Raw genomic sequence first — 19199 nt, 5'->3', positions numbered from 1 at the left:
TCATGCTATGAGTCCATATCAGTTTCACAGGTTGTATTTTTCTTCGCTCATTTTATTTCAAGTTAAGAGAATGTTTGCTTCCCAGACTAAAAACCACGCTAGAAATACTTTCAAATGCAGCACGTAAAACAATACAGGTTGAAATGGCACTTTATAATTTTGTCACTGGTCAGTATGCCTGCCTCTAAATTTTGAGAATGGATCAAAATTAAGCAAGTCAGTATGAATTCAGTTTGAACATTCAATTTTTATTGAAGTCTACATTATCACATGATGTTTAATACTAATTAATAAACCCTATTTTGTTGTCAAAGATAATGGTGTTTTTTGCAACATATCTGATGGTCCTTAACAGTTTTGTCGAGGGATCTGCTATATTGCTAAAGTGTAACACTGAGAATCCGGTGAAGTTAGCATTCTGCTTTTCAGTTTAAAAAGAAATCAGAGAATTTTCACTCACACGTGTCGGTAACAATCCTGTCTATTTCACTGAAGATGGTTCCATTCAATCTTTCTCTATAACAGCTGCCTGCAAGATTATGTTTTTGAAAGACTGGTTATGTTGACATCTGTGATGGTAGCTAAAGGTGTGAGATTTCTATATAGCACACACTGGTACTGCGCGTGCTCCCTCTCAGCCCTTGTTCTGATAGTTAGAGCAGATCAGCTGGGTGATCTCCTGGGCAACCTTTTCCTTGCTTTATGACACAGCTTATAAGGCCGACAGGTTCCCAGCAGAGTCATTTCCCCAGCCCAAGAAAAGGTTTAAACCCTAATGTTAAAAAGACTAAAAATATTTATTTTATAATGAGCATTCCAATTCCACACACATAAAATACAGTGTACAGGTATCTGCAATCTAAACAGCCTCTTGGTTCCAATGTTCTGTCTTCTGCAACTTTCATTTCATCAATACTGAGAAGGGTAGTTCAAAAGTGTTTGAAACCAGTAAGAAATACTTAGGATTCCATCCATTATTCAGGACTGCCTGGTCAGCTATGTGTACCACAGCTAAAATAAGAAGCCATCTCTTCTGAAGTTGCTCCAGGGTTCTTTGGAGTGACCCTGTGGTTTTCCTTCCAGAAGTAGGGAAGGGACAGACGCAGCCTAACAACCTTACTCAGTGAGATACTCACTAGAAGCAACAGTGCTAGCAGGTGTGATCTGGGACCAGGCACTGGGGGACAGACCCTTATCCTGCTTCAACAAGAACTGAAGAAGAGTCCACAGGCCTAAGAAAAACTCTGCATTCAACAAGGCCACTGTATTATTTTCTGCTGAAATTAGTGTTGTAGATAATCAGCTTTAAAAATAGTTAAGGAAGCCAAAGGGGAGTGTGCATTTGCAATTGCTTCTTTGGGATTCAGCCGCCATTAAGACAGTTGGGATATTTGGTGTGTGCTGAAAAACACCCTGAGCACAGTGTCTGTTTTCAAATTGCACTGCTGTTAGAATCTTAGCAACCACCATAGCAACATGACTGTCTAATCTGAAGATCAGAAAAAAGAAAGATTTCAGCATTCTCTTTAAAAGACTTATCAAAGTACAAAGGATCATTTGCTTTTTAAAATGTCAGCTGTGCCACATGGTATTCCAGAGACGAACTCCAGGCTGCTCAGGTTTGACCATCCATGGTATCTTTGTTTGTCACTGAGACCCATTTGTTATTTTCCATCTGCAGGGAAGAGTTAAGACAATTAACTTCTGCTGTGCTCTGAAAACAAACTGTAAAGTGAAGTGTGCACACTGTCACGTTCCTTTAAGTTAGTAAAGCTGAATACAGAAAAACAATCTCACCTTCTTCAGTAGCTTATAGCAAAGTGAGAGAAGCTGGACCACGAGAGTCATCATGGATCTTATCTTTGTAATACACTTGTCAACCTACAGATAGAGCATGAGTGTCATTCTAACAGCAGGACTTCCCAAACCATTATCATCTACATCATCAAGTTTCTCCATCATGAGAGAGCTAAGGTCCTGAGAAGTATAGATCAGGGTACCTGTGGGGACTTGAGGTTCCAGAGCGAGGATAGAGCTGGCTTCTTGGTCTCATTCCTGTCTCAAGGAACCCCAGAAGGACAATGGAACAACACTGTTCTACTTCAGGCTATGCATAAGCTTCTCAAAACACTCCACACACTGACAGTGCATCCCCTAATCTGCAGTTGTTTACACTCTGCCCAAATTCCTCCGCTATATTACAAGAGCCTCTACTCCAAGGCATTTATGACGTAGAGAGGGGAAGACGCCAGGTGAAGGGCTCAAGTAGCTGCTCAGTGTTAGGAACTCATCTGCAGCCTCAAATCTAATTGTTGGTGACCTGCTACTCTCTGGGGTCAGTCACAGAGCAGCTGCTTTCAGACAGATGTGAAACAAGGAAACAGACTCTGTGCGCTTGAGCACAAAGGCTGGAGCTAAACTGATAGAGAAGGAAACATTCTCAAGTGTTTCCCCCAGATAATCCACCCTCTCCTTTACCTTTACAAACACTTTACTCTGCAAAGATGTCTTAGTTATTGTCTGAAGCTGGTGGCATAGAGGAATTAGTTTGTTTATTTCCAGGAGAAGCATAAGTTTGTCATCATCTTTTAGCTGAAATAGAATTTAGGAAGTTATTACAATCTCAACAAAACTCTATCTTTTATACTTTTTTTTTCTTTTTTTTTAAAGAAAGCATCTCACACATAGCCCTGGCTTACCTGGTAATTAATATATATGTATATATATCTGGTAATATATATATACTGGGTAGGCCTCAAACACATAGAGACCCACCTGTTTTAGTCTCTTGAGTGTTACACCATATCCAACCTATATCTTTTCTTCCCTCAGTGCTTTTTAAAATATATATTCATATATATATATATATATATATATATATATATATATATATATGAATTTCATAGAATGGCTTCATTTCCACAAGCCATGAATATTATGACATTTTGTTTTTGTGCATTCTAGACAAGGTCTTCCACTGGGCTAGATCCATTCCACCCCCCCACCCCCCCAAAGAATATTTATAATCACACAAAAAATAACACAATATAACAGAACAACAAAAGAACAGGATAACATAACAGAATGTTCTCTAAATTTGCTCCTAGCCTATGCCCTATATACCTTTATGTATTAGTAAAATGCTTCCAGTGTGGGCATATAAAATCACTAGCACTGGACAGGGAGACATGCGTTACCTGTTTTGAAAATGATTGTATACTTGAAGTAAGCTTTAATCCCTCTGCAGAAAAAACCTGGTAGAGAAGGAAACATCACTATTTCAGATCAATGTCTCCTGGATAGTTAAACAAATATTCTCAATTCTTTCATGCAGTTGAAAAATAACCCAGATACTAAGAATGAGTCTCAGAGCTCCAGAAGTTACTCATTGTATCACAGGAAACATAAGGGTTTAGCTAGAATCAGAAATTTTCCCAGACCTAAGACAAAATCCCCAGAGAGGCTCCTCTATACCTAAAGACCTCCAGTTATTCTGTAGAGCCAAATGGACCTGGAGTCCACAGCCTCATAAATTACTTATTCCTTTCTGACAGCATCCCCAGATCACTTCAAAAGATCTCCAGTTACAGAGAGGAGCCATTTTTCTTCAGCGTGTAGCTACTGGTAACTTGATTCAGTAAATAACCTCACAACTGTACACATGTAAGCAAGCCCAGTTAACCAGCGGGTTATAAAAAATAAAAGAGACATGAGACTAGGAAAACCATGACATGAGAAGAAGAAAAAGCAAGTTCCAGAGGGAGAGAATAACATCAAAGTTCATTATCCACATGTATAAAATTGTCAAATGACATCACTTTTTAAGATTCTCGAGTATGAAAGAGTCATGAATCCCGGGGAATGAGGTCAGGCTGGAATTCTGCTGTTTCCACCTAATGTGACTGAATTCACCTCCAGACACATTCCTCACCCACTTTGTGAGAGGACCAATCAGATGGTTACATTTTATTATAATTTTAATTCTGTCTGTTCACCTTGCATTTTATAAGGAGGGGAGTGAAAACCATGGCCAGACAAGAGCAAGGGACAGTCAGGCCACATTAAAGTGCAGAACACCTAAGACCCCTTAAAATGTCACAGGAGGGGTTACAGACAAGGCTTGGCTGGGATAGCAGGAGTACTCACTGTTCTTTCAGAGAACCCAAATTCAACTCACAGAGCCACACAGCCCCAACCACCTGTAATTTCAGCTTCAGGGAATCTGACACCTTATTCTGATCTCTAAGGCCACGCGGACGTGCGCGCGCGCGCACACACACACACACAATTTAGGAAGAAAACTAGTCCTGGTAGTAAGCTAGATCAAGAATATGGGTAGAGGGGTGAACTTTGACCTGGTAGCTTAATACCTTGCCATTGGCAGTTAACATGATCTCAAGGTGAAGTAACCCTCTGAACATTTTCTATCCCTGAAAGGGAAGGCAGCTGGCTTTCTCTTAGCTTTGGCCAGCACTGCACAATTCTCTTCCTCTCATCCCTCATCATTCCACATTCTCTCAGGTCTCATAGCTTCCCTGCTGTTTGACAGAATGTCAGCCATTATAAAAGCACAGGAAAGCTGCTAACTCCCAAATCTCTTTGCATTCCTGACACTAGCCTTTGCATTCAACATGGGTAAAGCACAATGCTTGAATTCCACTCCCTAAACCTAATGCCCTACCTTGATGTACCACACCTCAGTCAAGGTCATTAGCATTTATAGTGTTAGTTGAGTCAAAGCCTTTTAGAACATCAGATCATTCCACTGCTTCCCAAGGCTGAGCGGGCTCAGCACCTTCACGCTTGCAAACAAAGAACATTAGGGTTCTGTGGAGATGCCCTGCCTTCCACTCCACTACGGCTCAGCACCTCATCTACATGGCCTCCCGATTCTGCAAGATTCATGGTGTAACTGCCATCACACCTGTTCTGCCTCTGAAATGCCCTGACCCCGCTCACCCTTCTGTCACCTCAATAATGCGCCTACTCAAATGGCATCTTACACACGTCTTTCCAACCACCCTCAGTCACCTTTCCCTTCTTATCCTACAGGATCTTATCTCTCTGAGTACTTGTGAAAATAAAACATACCTCTAGGAAGTGAATTAAGTCCTGGGAAGTTTTCAGTGGCCCCTCTCCTCTGAAAAAGAATGAGTTATTAAAATAAATATAAATATAAATATAAATATAAATAAATATAAATATGAGCCTGGAAGTTGGTTTATAGAACATTAATGTTTTAGAGGATTCTGTATATTAGCAGAACTCAATTTGTAAAGAATAATATGAACACACATAGTATTGTGACCTTTCTCTTAAAACAACTTTAATTATTTCTTCCTAAGTTAAAGTCATATATGTTAATTTTATAATGCAGAGAGAACTGAAATCAGCCAGGTGATTAGTGCTACTTCTCCTTTCAGGCTGATTTTATTTTGCTTCATGAATAAATAAATATATGAGATCTGCTATATGTCACAATCACATGCATTTCATATACAATGAAAGGAGCATCAGAACCTGGAAGATTCAATGGGGCACATATAAAATTCCCGTCCTATTATTATTTGTTCATTTTATGTATATGAGTACACCATTGCTCTCTCCAGACACACCAGAAGAGGGCATCAGAACCCATTACAGATGGTTGTAAGCCACCATGTGGTTGCTGGGAATTGAACTCAGGACCTCTGGAAGAGCAGCCAGTGCTCTTAACCGTTGAGCCATCTCTCCAGCCCTAAAATTCCCATTCTAAATGTAGAAAATAATCATAATACTACTTGTGTTGACCAGCTTTATTCAGGAGTTTAAAAGCTACCAAGAATTAGGAACTCTGGAAAATGAAGGGTAAATTCCAACAGAACAACCAGCAGATGCACGAGGGAGCTATGGCCTAGGTACACATCAGGAGATGCACACGCCAGCAGCTGCAATTTCTGCCCCTAACAAGCTGTGAGGTGCAAGCAGATCCTTCCTGTTTTCTGAAGAATGCTGGGAGGGGCAACTGAATCACATCAAATGTTACAAAGAAAACTTGAAAAGCACTAGACTGTCTTAAATATTTTATTAAGAAATATGAATTGTTATATAGAAATAATTATTACTACATTATATAAATGGTTATAATGATTTCAAGCAATTGCCTAAGGAAAGGCTATAAACATGCCTAGGGACAGAACAAATCTCCTCGAGATGAAAGGGTAGCAAATAGGCTTGCAAGGAGGACCTAGGTGAGGTTGGTATGCCACAGGATTTAAGGAAAATGGTGGGGAAACATGCAGACACTGGTAAGATAACAACTTGTGCTTTGACCACAAGGAGATACTGACATTATAAAGACATGCCTAAGTGAACGAGGCAGCATATATTCACACATTACAGGAATTGTTTTCCTGAGCCTTAGTATTTCTGACCCCAAACCACATATCCCAGGCCACAGAGCAGCTAGCCTCTGCTATTCCATGGGGTTATTCCTCATACGTCTCCATCTTTTCTTAACTTTGTAAAGCTTTATTTATTTATGGTACATACCTATAGTGCCAGTACTCAGGAGCACGAGACAGGAAGATTCCTGCAAGTTCCAGGCCAGCCTGGGCTGTCGTCTGAGACCGTCTCAAAAATAGCTGAATAAGCAAACACATAAACAAATCAAAATGGCACTGCATACCTAGTAAATAAGTACAGCGAATAGGCCATCCTGGACATATTCCGTCCATGTTGAACGATCTCGTTGTCTTCATCTTCCCATTTCTCGATTTCACAGTCGGCATCAGAGGAGAGCAATCCCAGCTTCAGCCCGAGCTTTGCTATCTTGGCTTGCTCCTACAAACACACGTTAATCACTGGTCTGTCCTCGGATGGAAGATTTCACAACTCTGTCTCATTACTGATACAAGACTGTTACACAACCAAAGAGCTTACCTCTGAATCGGGTTTGTCGGGCTTTAGTAATTTCAGGTTTGTACTATTCTTCTGTGACAATAAAAAGATTGGAAAGCCTTAGTATTTAATTGTGAGGAAAGACCGTCAATAGAAAACATACAAACTTGTGAGGAACCCTAACTTTATCATACCCAGCAGATAGCTAAATTAAACAGGTAACTACACTTGTAAATCTTCTACTGGGTGACTTCTGCTCAAAGCAAGTCATCAGTTTGGAATGCAGGGGTAAGGGAACAAAGGCAGAGGGTAACGTCCAATCTGCTTTCCGTGTCACTAGCTGCCCTCTTCTTTTCGAAGGGTCTTTAGGACCTTACGCCAGCACCTAAAATATTCTCAGAGCCCACTGATATTGTCCCCAGAGCTCCCTGACTTCTCTGTTACAGTAATATTATTGTAACATTTGAATGATTCTGATGAAATGTCATTTGATGTTCCAACTGCTTATGACTGACTCTATAATATGATGCCTTCAACACTGAATTGTAATACCCTGGTTTTGCTGCCATCACAGTGGCTAATCCTGAAGCCCATGCTGTAAAGACCTGATACTTTGAACTTAGGATTTAATATAAGCCAGTGCTCAGCGGTCTCCTAAAGAAAGGACACATTTGTTTTCGCATAACTATTGGGAACTCAGTGCATTTCCTCTAGAAGGAAAGAAGCCTATCATAGGTCACCAGGCTTGTTCAGAGATTCCTGCTAACTCCAGCAACACAGAGCCACAATGTACCCTACCACCAACTATATAGCACTGCTTATTTGAAATATATATTCAAAAGTTCTTTGGAGATGACAGCCCACAGTGATAATTTCTCCTACTCTCAGACATGTCAGGAGCTCCCATAGTTAGAACAGGAAGGACAGGGAGGCCAATAGAGACTAGCTAATAGCTAGAGAAAGCCATTTGTTTAGTGGAAACACATGCAAATTACACACACACACACACACACACACACACACACACACACACACACACACGGCATATATATTTACATATGATTATGCAAGATGTGAATTTCAGCCAAATAAACATTCATGTGCCTGTCTAGCTTAAGAAAAAGATCAAAATTTTTAACTTTTTGAACTTTATTTCAAGTGTATGGGTGTTCTGCTTGCATGAATGGTCTTGTGTGCGGTGGGCATGCCTACTGCCCTTAGAGGCTAGAAAAGAGTATCAGATCCCATGGAGCTGGAGTTACAGCTGGAGTGTAGTGGCTAGGAATTGAACTCAGGTCCAGCATAACAGCAGCCAATGCACTTAACCACTAAGCCATCCATGTATCCCTTATCACCAACCTTTTCAAGTATATATACAGATACCCCTCAGTTTAACAATGGAATACATACTGATAAGCACATAAGTTGAAAATATATTAAATTTTTAAATGCATTTAAAAGCTACAAATAAAATCAGAACACTTCCTTGCTATGTGTGTAAAACTCTCAGTTCAATCTTTCCCTGGTAGTGTGTGTGTGTGTGTGTGTGTGTGTGTGTGTGTGTGTGTGTGTGCACATTTAGAACAGCTAACCTATCAGCATAGTACATTATATAGCATCGTTTGTTTCTGTTCCTCTCCTCATATCTCCCTGGAAGCTGACACACTCTGACACTGCCCAGCACTGTGAAAGGGGATCATAGCATTTAGGGCAAGCTTGAAAAAAGATCAAAATTCAAAGTATAATGTCACTCAACATGTGTAAGTAAACATGTATAAGTTGTGTCCATCTGTACATGCATGTCTGTGCATGTTTGAGACAGGGAGAAAGGGAGAGGAGAGGGTCATATGCCAGATAACATTTTGATCAGCAAATGGCCAAATTTACAATGGTGTCCCCATAAAACTATGTCATCTAGGAGCTAAGAGATGGCTCAGTGGTTAAGAGCACTTGCAACTCTTGTAGAAGCTGAGTCAGTTCCAGAACCTGGATGGCAACTCTGGCTCCAGGGAATCCAATGCCTTCCTCTGGCCTCCATAGACACCAAGAACACTCACGGTGCACATTCATACAAACAGGCAAAACACTCATACATATAAATCTAAAAAAATAATTCAAGACATCCAAGAGCGTCCTCTACTACAAGGCCAGCCTGTGACACGTGAGCCCTTGTCTGAAGAAAAACCAAACACATCACCTATGGAGACCATGGTCATTTTAGGTTATACCAAGTACTCCTGAGATGCTCCCACAATGATAAAATCACCTACGACAGATTTCCCAGAACATGTCCCACTGTGAAGTGACAGCTTCCTGATTTATGTAAATATATACATAAGCCAGGAGTATGTACACATACACAAGCAAGAAGCATACATAACATGAGCGAGAAGAATACACACAAACACACTCACACATGCGTGCACACATACACACACACACACACAACACAAGCAAGTAGGTCTGGCTCTCCTTTTGTTTGCCTTACTATGAGTAGGTACTGTTACTTCTGACCAGTGTCTGTCACCAGGCTTTCTATAGAACAAAACTGCCATAATGTTTACCTTCTGTCCATGTCTTCCTTACATCTGAACACAAACCTAGTGATATTTACTACTGAAGACAGGAGCATAGAAGGACAGAGAGTAAGTTTGCACAGAGAGACTTTGATGCTATCTATACACACGCAGGAACACACACAAGCACAAGCCTGTGCTCATGAGAACTAAGCCAACTTCCCCTGGGAGTCACATGGTCTTTATTTCCTTCCATGGTCTAGCAGACCACAAAGCATATGTGAAGCAAACTCAGTATCTTCTCAATGCTTCTAGGTTTTATTTAGACTTCATTCCCTATCTTTCTTATATAAACTACTGTGTTACATGATTTTTATTTTTACAAGTTGAATTGCAAAAGTACTTAATGAATGTTAAGGGGAACTATAGAAAGGTAAACAAGTCATCTTTAAAGTACAGCCATGGGGCAGTGACCAAGCTCAGTGGGTAGAGGGGCCCTTGCTACCAGGCCTGACAGCCTAAGCCTGGTCCTCAGGACCCACACAGTGGGAGGAGAGAACCAACTCCTTCAGATGTCTTCTGGCCTGCACATATCTACCACCACGGCACATGCTCACACCACACCACCCCCTGCCCAGAAAAATGAATAAATGTAAAAACAAAAACAAAAATGTGATCAAGCTTGCCATCTAGTGGACACTATTTGGAAATGCAGTTCTGTTATATAAAGCTGAAGATTTCCAAATATAAATAGCACAAGCCTCTCTGAAAAAGGAGTTTACTCTCTGAAAAAGGAGTAAAAAAAGTTTACTCTCTGAAAAAGGAGCTACAGTTCTCTAAAAATATAGTTAGCTGTGATACATTCAACTAAGGAAGTGGTTTATATTTTGAAATTATGTTACTAAAGATCAGAGGGCCCACTGAGTTCAATAAAATCTTCCTTCCATTCAACCCAATGTATTGAAGATAGAGCTTGGGCCTGTGTAAGGAGGCAAGTGCTTCAGCAGTTACCCACAGCAGGAGCACTCCCCCACAGCAGGAGCACTCCCTCACAGCAGGAGCACTCCCCCACAGCAGGAGCACCTCCCTTTCTTGTTTTGTTGTTGCTGTTTGTTTTGTCTTGTTTGAAGAATCTGTCTTACAGGTTGACATCAAATTCGTGATCCTCCTACCTCAGGCTTCCAGGTGTGACCTTGCTGCTGTATGAAGTCTTTTCTTACCCAAAACTGTTTTATAAGAGGCCCAACACACAGCATTTAAAACAATCAATCTATCTTTATTTGATTAAATATAGCAGGATATTAACTATTGTCATTTATTGGATTCGAGGTGGATGAAAATGGGAAAGTTAGATAAAACACATTCCTGCTGCCAGTACTGTTACCTGACATGAAAGTTTCACTGTCTAGCTTCTTACTCTTGATACTCTTGACTCCTGTTAGTTACTCCTGATACTCTTGCTACTCCTGTTACTGTACTGTTTGGATACTCACCATGCCCTCACCACCAGTTACTACTAATAATTATTAATCTCTCTTTATTTTCTTTTTATATAAGATTAAATATGTACTATCTAATATAGCAGCTGTTAGCCACAATGTGTCCAGGCGGTCTGGTTAGGATGTTAAAGTTTCCCACACCCCATGCCACGTGGTAAAGTAAAGCTTGGGACACACTAGGAATAAACTATGATACAAAATCAACTTCACAAAGCTCTTTTTCTTTTGCACAGCTACTTAAATTTTTAATTAAGTATGAGCCTGAAAGACTGTTCTGTCTTTTTCACTGATGAAATGAATCACACATTTTTTTTTTATTATCAAATTTGGACCGGACAGTTCTAGGCAACAGAAATCTGCAGCACATAAAGTATTTTTCAACTTGTTCATCATTCAGCACCTTTACCACCCAGCACACAGTACGACACCAAGCCAACAGGAACTGATCAGGGGCATTTGATGACCCAGTGTATCTGTCTGTATATAATTGCACACCAGAGTGATCCCCCTTAGTGACTCTGGAAATGGCTATAACCTCCTGCTGGGTGCAGTCTTAAGCTTTTCCCTCTCTCATCAGCCACCATGATTTCTTCTCTCTGAGAACCTACCTACCTACTTCTACAGCTGTGGGGCGGTGGGCTGTGAGAAGCAGCTGGGTGCTTGGTTGAGCATGAGCTTGGAACCCCGGAACCTTATTGGATGGCAAGAGTTCAGCTCTGCTCCCAGGCCCTGGTTCTCTTCATTTAGCTTCAGCCCTCCAACAACTCCTCCCACAGAGAGGTCTATTGCCATCAGTCATGAGGAACAGTGCCTCAGGCTCTCCCACATGTAGATGAGGTATCTCCAAGCTCTCAGACCAAGCCAATAGGCGTTATCTCCTGCCAAACCCTAACCCACCCTGAAACTGTATATAAGGGCTCTATTCAAGGGAAGTAAAAGGTGTTCGAGAATCATCCTGGTGTTAGAGAGTTTCTGTCGCACCTTCTTATCGGCCCAGCCCAGGCCTGGACCAGCTCAGCTCAGAGAGACAGGTGCAGGACCTGGGAGAGACCGGTCAGTGACAGCAGCGGGGGCAGGCAATCTCCCCTCCTGCTCCCACTCTGTGTCCTTTAGCCGGGCCTGGTGCGCACCAGACCAGGCCGGAGACTGGCGGACAGTGGAGATGCGGGTGGAAGCAGTGGCAGAGACAGTAGTGAACCCTCTCTGCTCTCACCCCGTCCCCAGCCGGGAGATTGTCGTGGGACACCCTCCAGAACAAGGGACCCACATACAGCCAGGTTTTATTTGTTAGTTGTTTCCTACACAAACTTCACAAGCCTAGGTATCAGGGCACTTGACTGCTTTAAAACACTAGTCTTTGTGATAACTGAGCCTGTATTATATCCGTAATTATAAATGCCATAACGTTGTCTACAAATGAATTGCTGAGGCCACCAAAAGGTTTCATGGGTAACAGGATGTTAGAAGGCTATCGAGACTTTAGTTCCTTCCTAAAAGAGGCCTTCATGCCACTGTCCAGCTAGTTTATTACTCTTTACTCTCTTTCTCATGAGCATGTTTTTGCCTCGGTAAAACATACAAACTTTGTTTTTTAAAGTCAGGGTCTCACTATCTAGCTTGAACTAGTATTTTGACCAGGTTGCCCTTTAATTCATAGAGACCTGTCTGCCTCTGCTCCCAAATTCTAGGATTAAAGATGTGGGCTACAAAGTCTGGCAATAAATGTGTTAATATTCAGAAAATAATTGTGACACTACTTTGTGAATTAAAGCAAAAATATGGAAAATAAAGCCACTTGCCACTTCACACATTCCATTATTCTCTGAACCCCCAAAACTGAACACAAATATTAAGAGTACAGGTCACATGTAGGCTGTTGCCCAGAGAAGTAACTCTGAATAGTGGGCTTACACTCTCCTAAGTGTTCCCTGTTGCTGAGGGAGGGTATAGCATAGGCAAATGAGCATAATTTAACTTCAGAAGACAGGCGTTTGAAGCGTCCTGAGCTCCTGTACTTACCATGGGCTTTGGAAGTGAAAGATGGTCATACTTCTCTCCTACAAATAACATACACCACTTAAAAACTTTCTACTGATAGTTTTATTAATCACATTTAACTTTTACAATAGCAAACAAGGTTACATTAGTTGTGATAATCTAGACTGTCAATTATATGTGACTCGGATATGACAGCATAACTTGGTTTGCAGACACGAACACTTTGAACACCTGCATCTCTAAGTCACCTACAACGCCAGAGCTCACCCCCAAGTAAAGGGAAAACGAAAAGGAAAATATGTCATTGAGAGTGACTTCCATTTCCAGGCAGCCTCACAGAGTGGCCCTTACAGCAGCCTAGCACTCCAAACCAGGATCCTTGCACCAGTTCTTCCCTTCCTCCATATGCCAAACCCCATCATCTCCAACTACCATACAATCCTCTTACTTGGGGAAAGGACAACCCCAGTGGACATGACAGGAGAAGGAAGTAAAGCACACAGGTTGGGGGCTGTGAGTAACATGAAGTTGATTACAGGGAAGGCAGGCAGCCTGCAAGGTCCAATTCACTCCTGCTCTATCTGTCATCTTTCTGGCCTGCAGATCAGTTTACTATAGATAGTGATTTTGTTTTCTAAAACTAGTCTGTGAATTTAAGATAAGATTTATAAAATAAATTTTAAAAAACAAAACAAATAGCATATAGAATCAAAATTAGAAAGCCACTTTCACCCATGCTGCTACTTTCCAAATACACATAGCATTAACTTATTATTATTATTATTATTGTTGTTGTTGTTATTATTATTGTTATTATTATTATTATTATTAATAGGCTTTTCAAAACAGGATTTCTTTGTATAACATCCTTGGCAGTCCTGGGACTTGCTTTGTAGACCAGGCCGGCCTCAAACTCCATGATCTCCAAACCAGCTTAGCATTAACATTTTAGTGGTGAAAAAGCAAAAGCCAATTATTTGAGTGTCCTAGTTGGATTTTTTTGGTAAATTTGATATAAGTTACTTTTGGAAACAGTATTTAGCACAGCAATAGAAACCCTCAGACATTTAGTGACCATCAGTATTTAATAAGTATTGTAGTGGTAAGAAAATAAAATAAGCCGGGCGGTGGTGGCGCACGCCTTTAATCCTAGCACTTGGGAGGCAGAGGCAGGAGGATTTCTGAGTTCGAGGCCAGCCTGGTCTACAAAGTGAGTTCCAGGACAGCCCAGGCTATACAGAGAAACCTTGTCTCGAAAAACCAAAAAAAAAAAGAAAAGAAAAGAAAAGAAATGAAGATTTGAAAAGCAATAGCTGAGGTTTTTCATTGTTTTTGATTTGTTGTTCTTCCTTGTGTATTGGGGGATAAACCCAGGGCCTTGCACAAAGCATGGACCACATACCTAAACTACAGCCCAGCAGTAACTGCTGCTTCTCTCTCTCTCTCTCTCTCTCTCTCTCTCTCTCTCTCTCTCTCTCTCTTCCTTCCTTCCTTCCTTCCTTTCTTTCTCTTTCTTTCTTTCTTTCTTTCTTTCTCTCTTTCTTCCTTTTTTTTCTTCCTTTTTTTCTTTCTTCCTTTCTTTCTTTCTCTCTTTCTCTACATGTGAGTGTACATGCATGGGTATATGCACTCAGAGGTTAAGGGACACTTGTGGGAACTTGTAGGAATCCTCCCACTTGGCCATCAGGCTTGGAGGTCCTGTGAGCACACCAGCTGGGCTAACAGACACCTTCTTTTCAACAAAAATGGGGTGTACTGAGCTACAGTACAATACTGATTTTAGATTGAAGTGATAACATTACTTTTAAGACAGAGCCTCATGTAGCTCAGGTGACCTTCAACTCCCATGTAGCCCAGGATGACCCTGGCCCCTGATCCTCCTGCTTCTGTCTCCTGAGCACTGGATTTACAAGCAGGCACCATCACAAACTTATGCAATGTTTGGGGTTGGAACCCAGGGTGTCCTGCATCCTAGGCAAACAGTCTACCGAGTAAGCTACATCCCAGCCTATGAAATGATGATATTTTGGAAACAAAGTGAAAGGACTTACCCAAAGTCACATAATAGTACAAGAGACAAACAAACAAACACAAAAACAAACCTAAAACGCATTGCAAGCATGGTGTCCAAAGAAAGGGCAACTCAAAGGGCCAGGTAATATATGTAGGACTCCATTCTTAACAGATAGTTATATTCCATTATCTCTTCCAGGAAGACAGCCTACCCTCAGCTACCAAGCAGAAAACTAAAACAAGGATCCAGGCTCCTGCCTATGACGTAGATCTCAACAACCTTCTGAAATGGATTTGGAGAGAGAGACTGAAACAGACTTGTGAGCATTTGTCAGAGCTCACTCATTCCCAGTAGGCTCCATTAGAGCCAGGGTAGTTTACCTGCCTGACTAACAAGTGTGAGAGGCTGAGAAGATGTCACTCCTGGCGTCACTCAGCTCGCGCTCCACCCTCAGTGTGGGCACTAACATACTAACTTTTCTAAACTTCTACTTCACCATTAATAAACTCCAAAGATGTTCTCTGCTGCGTGCATTACTAAGAAGATTAAATGTGATAAAATGCACTTGTGGCACTTACCATCAGAGCCAGCACAGTAAACTCCTAACAGACAGCAGCTGCAGTCTATATGGCTGCACTGCTGTAGTTGCCTCTGACTGTCTGTCACCCTACATACACAGAGGTCTGTGCATCCGCTGAGTCCTTTTAACATTCTAATTTCCACTGGACGTTTGGCCCAGCATAAGAGAGAAAAGGTTGTTCTAACTTCTTTTTTTAGGCAAATAAAAGAGAGAAAAGACAGATTACAGTGTTGGTCAAACACCATGGCCTGTGAGGATCCCAGACACACAGAGAAAGGCAGCTCAGGCCCTCAGTCAAGGGATCAGCATTAGGAGAGGAACGGAGACTCACTCTACATTCAGATGAAGGTCACTTGCTGGCTCAGGGACATGGAAAGAGAGTTAGGGATATAGCATACCCTAATTTTTAAGTCAACATTTATCCTATTTTTAATATTAAATATTTAAATACTCATCTCTAATAAAATATTTAATTTAATGTTATGATATTAAATAACATTTTATTTTTAACACCTTAACACTAATGGAAACCATCCAAAGGAAAAATCTATACATAGAAACAGACACATAAACATAAATCATAAGACAGAGGATGATAGGCAATAAAAAAATTGCCAGTTGACACTGACATAAGTATAACAATGCCTTCCCGTACACCCTACAGGCCCCTTTACATGTGTACAAATGCCAATGAACTTACCCACCACAGGCAATATCTCAAGTTTATGCAGTCATCAAGGAAAGAGATTCCACCCAAGCAGAAGGAAGGCATTTCAAAAGTCAAATAATTACATTCATTTCATTATGAAATAAATATAACTAAAAATGAGACTTTCTGTATCGTACAAGAGTTTTGTACTAAAATTTTTAAAAATGCAAAAGAAACAAAAAGCTGGCTTGATTTTAGTAGGAAATGCCAATTTAGATATCCACAAGTCTAATAAATTTTATAGATATTAATCAATATAAGAATAAAAGATAAGAACAAAACAATAATTTTGTCATTATTTCTATGGGAGACATTTTATTACAAAAATAACCCATCTGGGCTATAAAAAATTAGTTAATTTTGTATCCAAATCTTGACATTGAAAACAAAACAAAGCACTAATACAGTTATATTATGTATATATCCATAAACACATACATAACTAAAAGCTGCAGTAATATGCGTCAACAAATGGATGGTTTCTCACCCCGTCTTCCTTCAAACACATCACTGATTTCCCTCAGCAGTGTCGCCATGTCACTAATCTGAGATTCCCAAGCTTCACAAAACACATCCAGGTTTTCCTTAGCGATTTTGCTAGACGGATGCAATGTCAGTGTTTCAGCAGCAGAGATGATCTAAATAGGCACCGGAAGCATGCGTGTGAGCTTTAAAATCTCAGCCCTAGGAATCATCCTGGACATTAAGTCCTTACTGATGAATTTTCACATTGCCTCTTCAGGCTATCAGTCAGTATTTTAATAGCTTAATGTGTTATCTGCCTAACTTGAGATAGTTATTCTGCATCTAATAGAATCTTGTTCAAAAACTAGCATGACCAGAACCATGGTTTTTGTTTGTATGTTTTTATTTACTCATGTGTGCATGTGCGTGCTTGCATGCGCGCATAGGTGCGTGCGTGCGTGTGTGTGTGTGTGTGTGTGTGTGTGTGTGTGTGTGTGTATGTGTGTGGTTGGAGGTTGGTGTGTCTGTGGAGGTTGGAGGACACCCAGCAGGTTGGTTCTTGTGTGTGTGTGTGTGTGTGTGTGTGTGTGTGTGTGTGTTTGGAGGTTGGTGTGTCTGTGGAGGTTTGAGGACACCCAGCAGGTTGGTTCTTGTGTGTGTGTGTGTGTGTGTGTGTGTGTGTGTGTGTAGATTGGTGTGTCTGTGGAGGTTGGAGGACACCCAGCAGGCTCATGTGTGTGTGTGTGTGTGTGTGTGTGTGTGTGTGTGTGTGTGTGTGTGGGTTGGTGTGTCTGTGGAGGTTTGAGGACATCCAGCAGGTTGGTTCTTGTGTGTGTGTGTGTGTGTGGTTGGAGGTTGGTGTATCTGTGGAGGTTGGAGGACACCCAGCAGGTTGGTTCTTGTGTGTGTGTGTGTGTGTGTGTGTGTGTGTGTGTGTGTGTGTGTGTGTGTGTGTGTGTGTGTTTAGAAGTTGGTGTATATATATGTGGAGGTTGGAGGACACCCAGCAGGTAGGTTCTCTGTGTGTGTGTGTGTGTGTGTGTGTGTGTGTGTGTGTGTATGTGTATGTAGGTTGGTGTGTATGTGGAGGTTGGAGGACACCCAGCAGGTAGGTTCTGTGTGTGTGTGTATGTAGGTTGGTGTGTATGTGGAGGTTGGAGGACACCCAGCAGGTTGGTTCTGTGTGAGTGTGTGTGTGTGTGTTTAGAAGTTGGTGTATATATATGTGGAGGTTGGAGGTCCCCCAGCAGGTGGGTTCTCTGTTCCCACCATGTGGGTCCTGGGGATGATATTGGCTGCTCAGCAGTCGCCTTTACGCACTGAGCCATTTAGCTGGCCCAGTTTTGTTTTGTAAATCAATATTCTTAGGAATTAATAAACTGAACTGTATTTTGTGGCTTGTTACATACTGATATCTTCCTTTGCAAGCTTATTAAAGTGACCTGCATTATAAACAGCTTCATTTAAAATGGATATAGTCTAGCATTTCAGTGAAATGTGCCAATTTCAGTTTGGCAGGAAAACCAAATAATCCAATGGAATGTCAGCCATGTTCCAGTACATTACCAACCAACTTCCAGTGTCCTTCTTCCTCTCAGCAGATCTGACCTCCACTGATGCAAACCTTTCTGCTTGCTTCCTCATAGTCTACTACACAGTCAAATGGCACACAATAAAAAGAAAAGAACATGCCATTTCCATACCTGTTGGCCAGTCACCTGAAATGTCTCCTCTGCATGTATGCATGTTATCTCAAGGGGTTCTGTGCCAGATACGTGCCGCAACAATCGACATGTCTGTAAGAAAACATTTCTACAGGTCACTTTCTGCACCCTCATCCTTCCCAAATGATTCTTACATTTACAAACTTAAGAATGAATTTGTACATGACTGAAGGCCAAAGCAGGAACAAGCATGGGCAGAGTGTACTGTCTCCACTTCCTATGTGACCAAGACAAGGTGGGCAGCAGACGTGAGAGCCACAGGGAACCTTTGAGAGGTCTAGCTTAGCATGTGCAGTTGCTGCAGCTGCCTCTGGAGTCCCGCTGCTAAACTGCCTGGTATCACAAGCTACTGTTCTCTCAGGGCTGAGACTTCTCAGGATCAATATATGTGCACACCTTTCTTCTCTGAGATAGCACTGGTTAGGTAGGCTGGTTATGAAGAAGCAGAAAGCCTCCTTTAGAGGAAATTAGTAAACATCATCATGAGACTTAAAAAGGAAACGTTTTGATTTTGTTTTACAGTTTTAAAAGTTTGTTATAGTTTCCTGAAGTTAGTTTCTCTACAGCCATAATATTTGGTTTCTACAAAGAGCAGAAGCAAATCTATTAAGTAAAGGAAATAAATAGTCACTTTGAGAATGTCCCCCAGAGGTTTCCAGGCTGCTGTGTAGACAAGTAAAGGAGAGGACCTTTAGGATTGTTAAGCAGGCTATATGATAATATGAACTATATTTGTATATACTATGTGGAAGTTGGAATGAAGTGGCCCCATAGGCTCATACAGACTGGCACCATTGGAAGGTGTGGCCTTGTTG

General features: G+C 41.2%; 1 protein-coding gene across 2 annotated transcripts in view; it reads right to left on the bottom strand.

The window, feature by feature from the left end:
* Positions 1 to 227: 227 nt before the first annotated feature.
* Positions 228 to 19199, bottom strand: part of Ctnnal1 (catenin alpha like 1) — a 57075-nt gene continuing 38103 nt past the window's right edge. The window contains exons 10-19 of one of the 2 annotated variants that reach the window (XM_034502097.1): positions 18364 to 18456; positions 16683 to 16833; positions 12914 to 12951; positions 6922 to 6972; positions 6668 to 6822; positions 5092 to 5140; positions 3198 to 3254; positions 2479 to 2592; positions 1798 to 1881; positions 228 to 1675 (exon numbers count right to left, since the gene is read on the bottom strand). In XM_034502097.1, the coding sequence (XP_034357988.1) occupies positions 1616 to 1675; positions 1798 to 1881; positions 2479 to 2592; positions 3198 to 3254; positions 5092 to 5140; positions 6668 to 6822; positions 6922 to 6972; positions 12914 to 12951; positions 16683 to 16833; positions 18364 to 18456 (852 nt within the window). In that variant the 3' untranslated portion in view covers positions 228 to 1615. Of the gene's footprint in view, positions 1676 to 1797; positions 1882 to 2476; positions 2593 to 3197; positions 3255 to 5089; positions 5141 to 6667; positions 6823 to 6921; positions 6973 to 12913; positions 12952 to 16682; positions 16834 to 18363; positions 18457 to 19199 lie in introns of those variants that run through there. The other variant, XM_076934944.1, reaches the window with a different exon arrangement.

The sequence above is a fragment of the Arvicanthis niloticus genome, chromosome 5, assembly GCF_011762505.2.
Source record: "Arvicanthis niloticus isolate mArvNil1 chromosome 5, mArvNil1.pat.X, whole genome shotgun sequence".
Classification (NCBI taxonomy): Eukaryota; Metazoa; Chordata; class Mammalia; order Rodentia; family Muridae; genus Arvicanthis; species Arvicanthis niloticus.
Note: the sequence above shows the minus strand (reverse complement) of the source record. Positions and strands in the feature narration are given on the sequence as shown.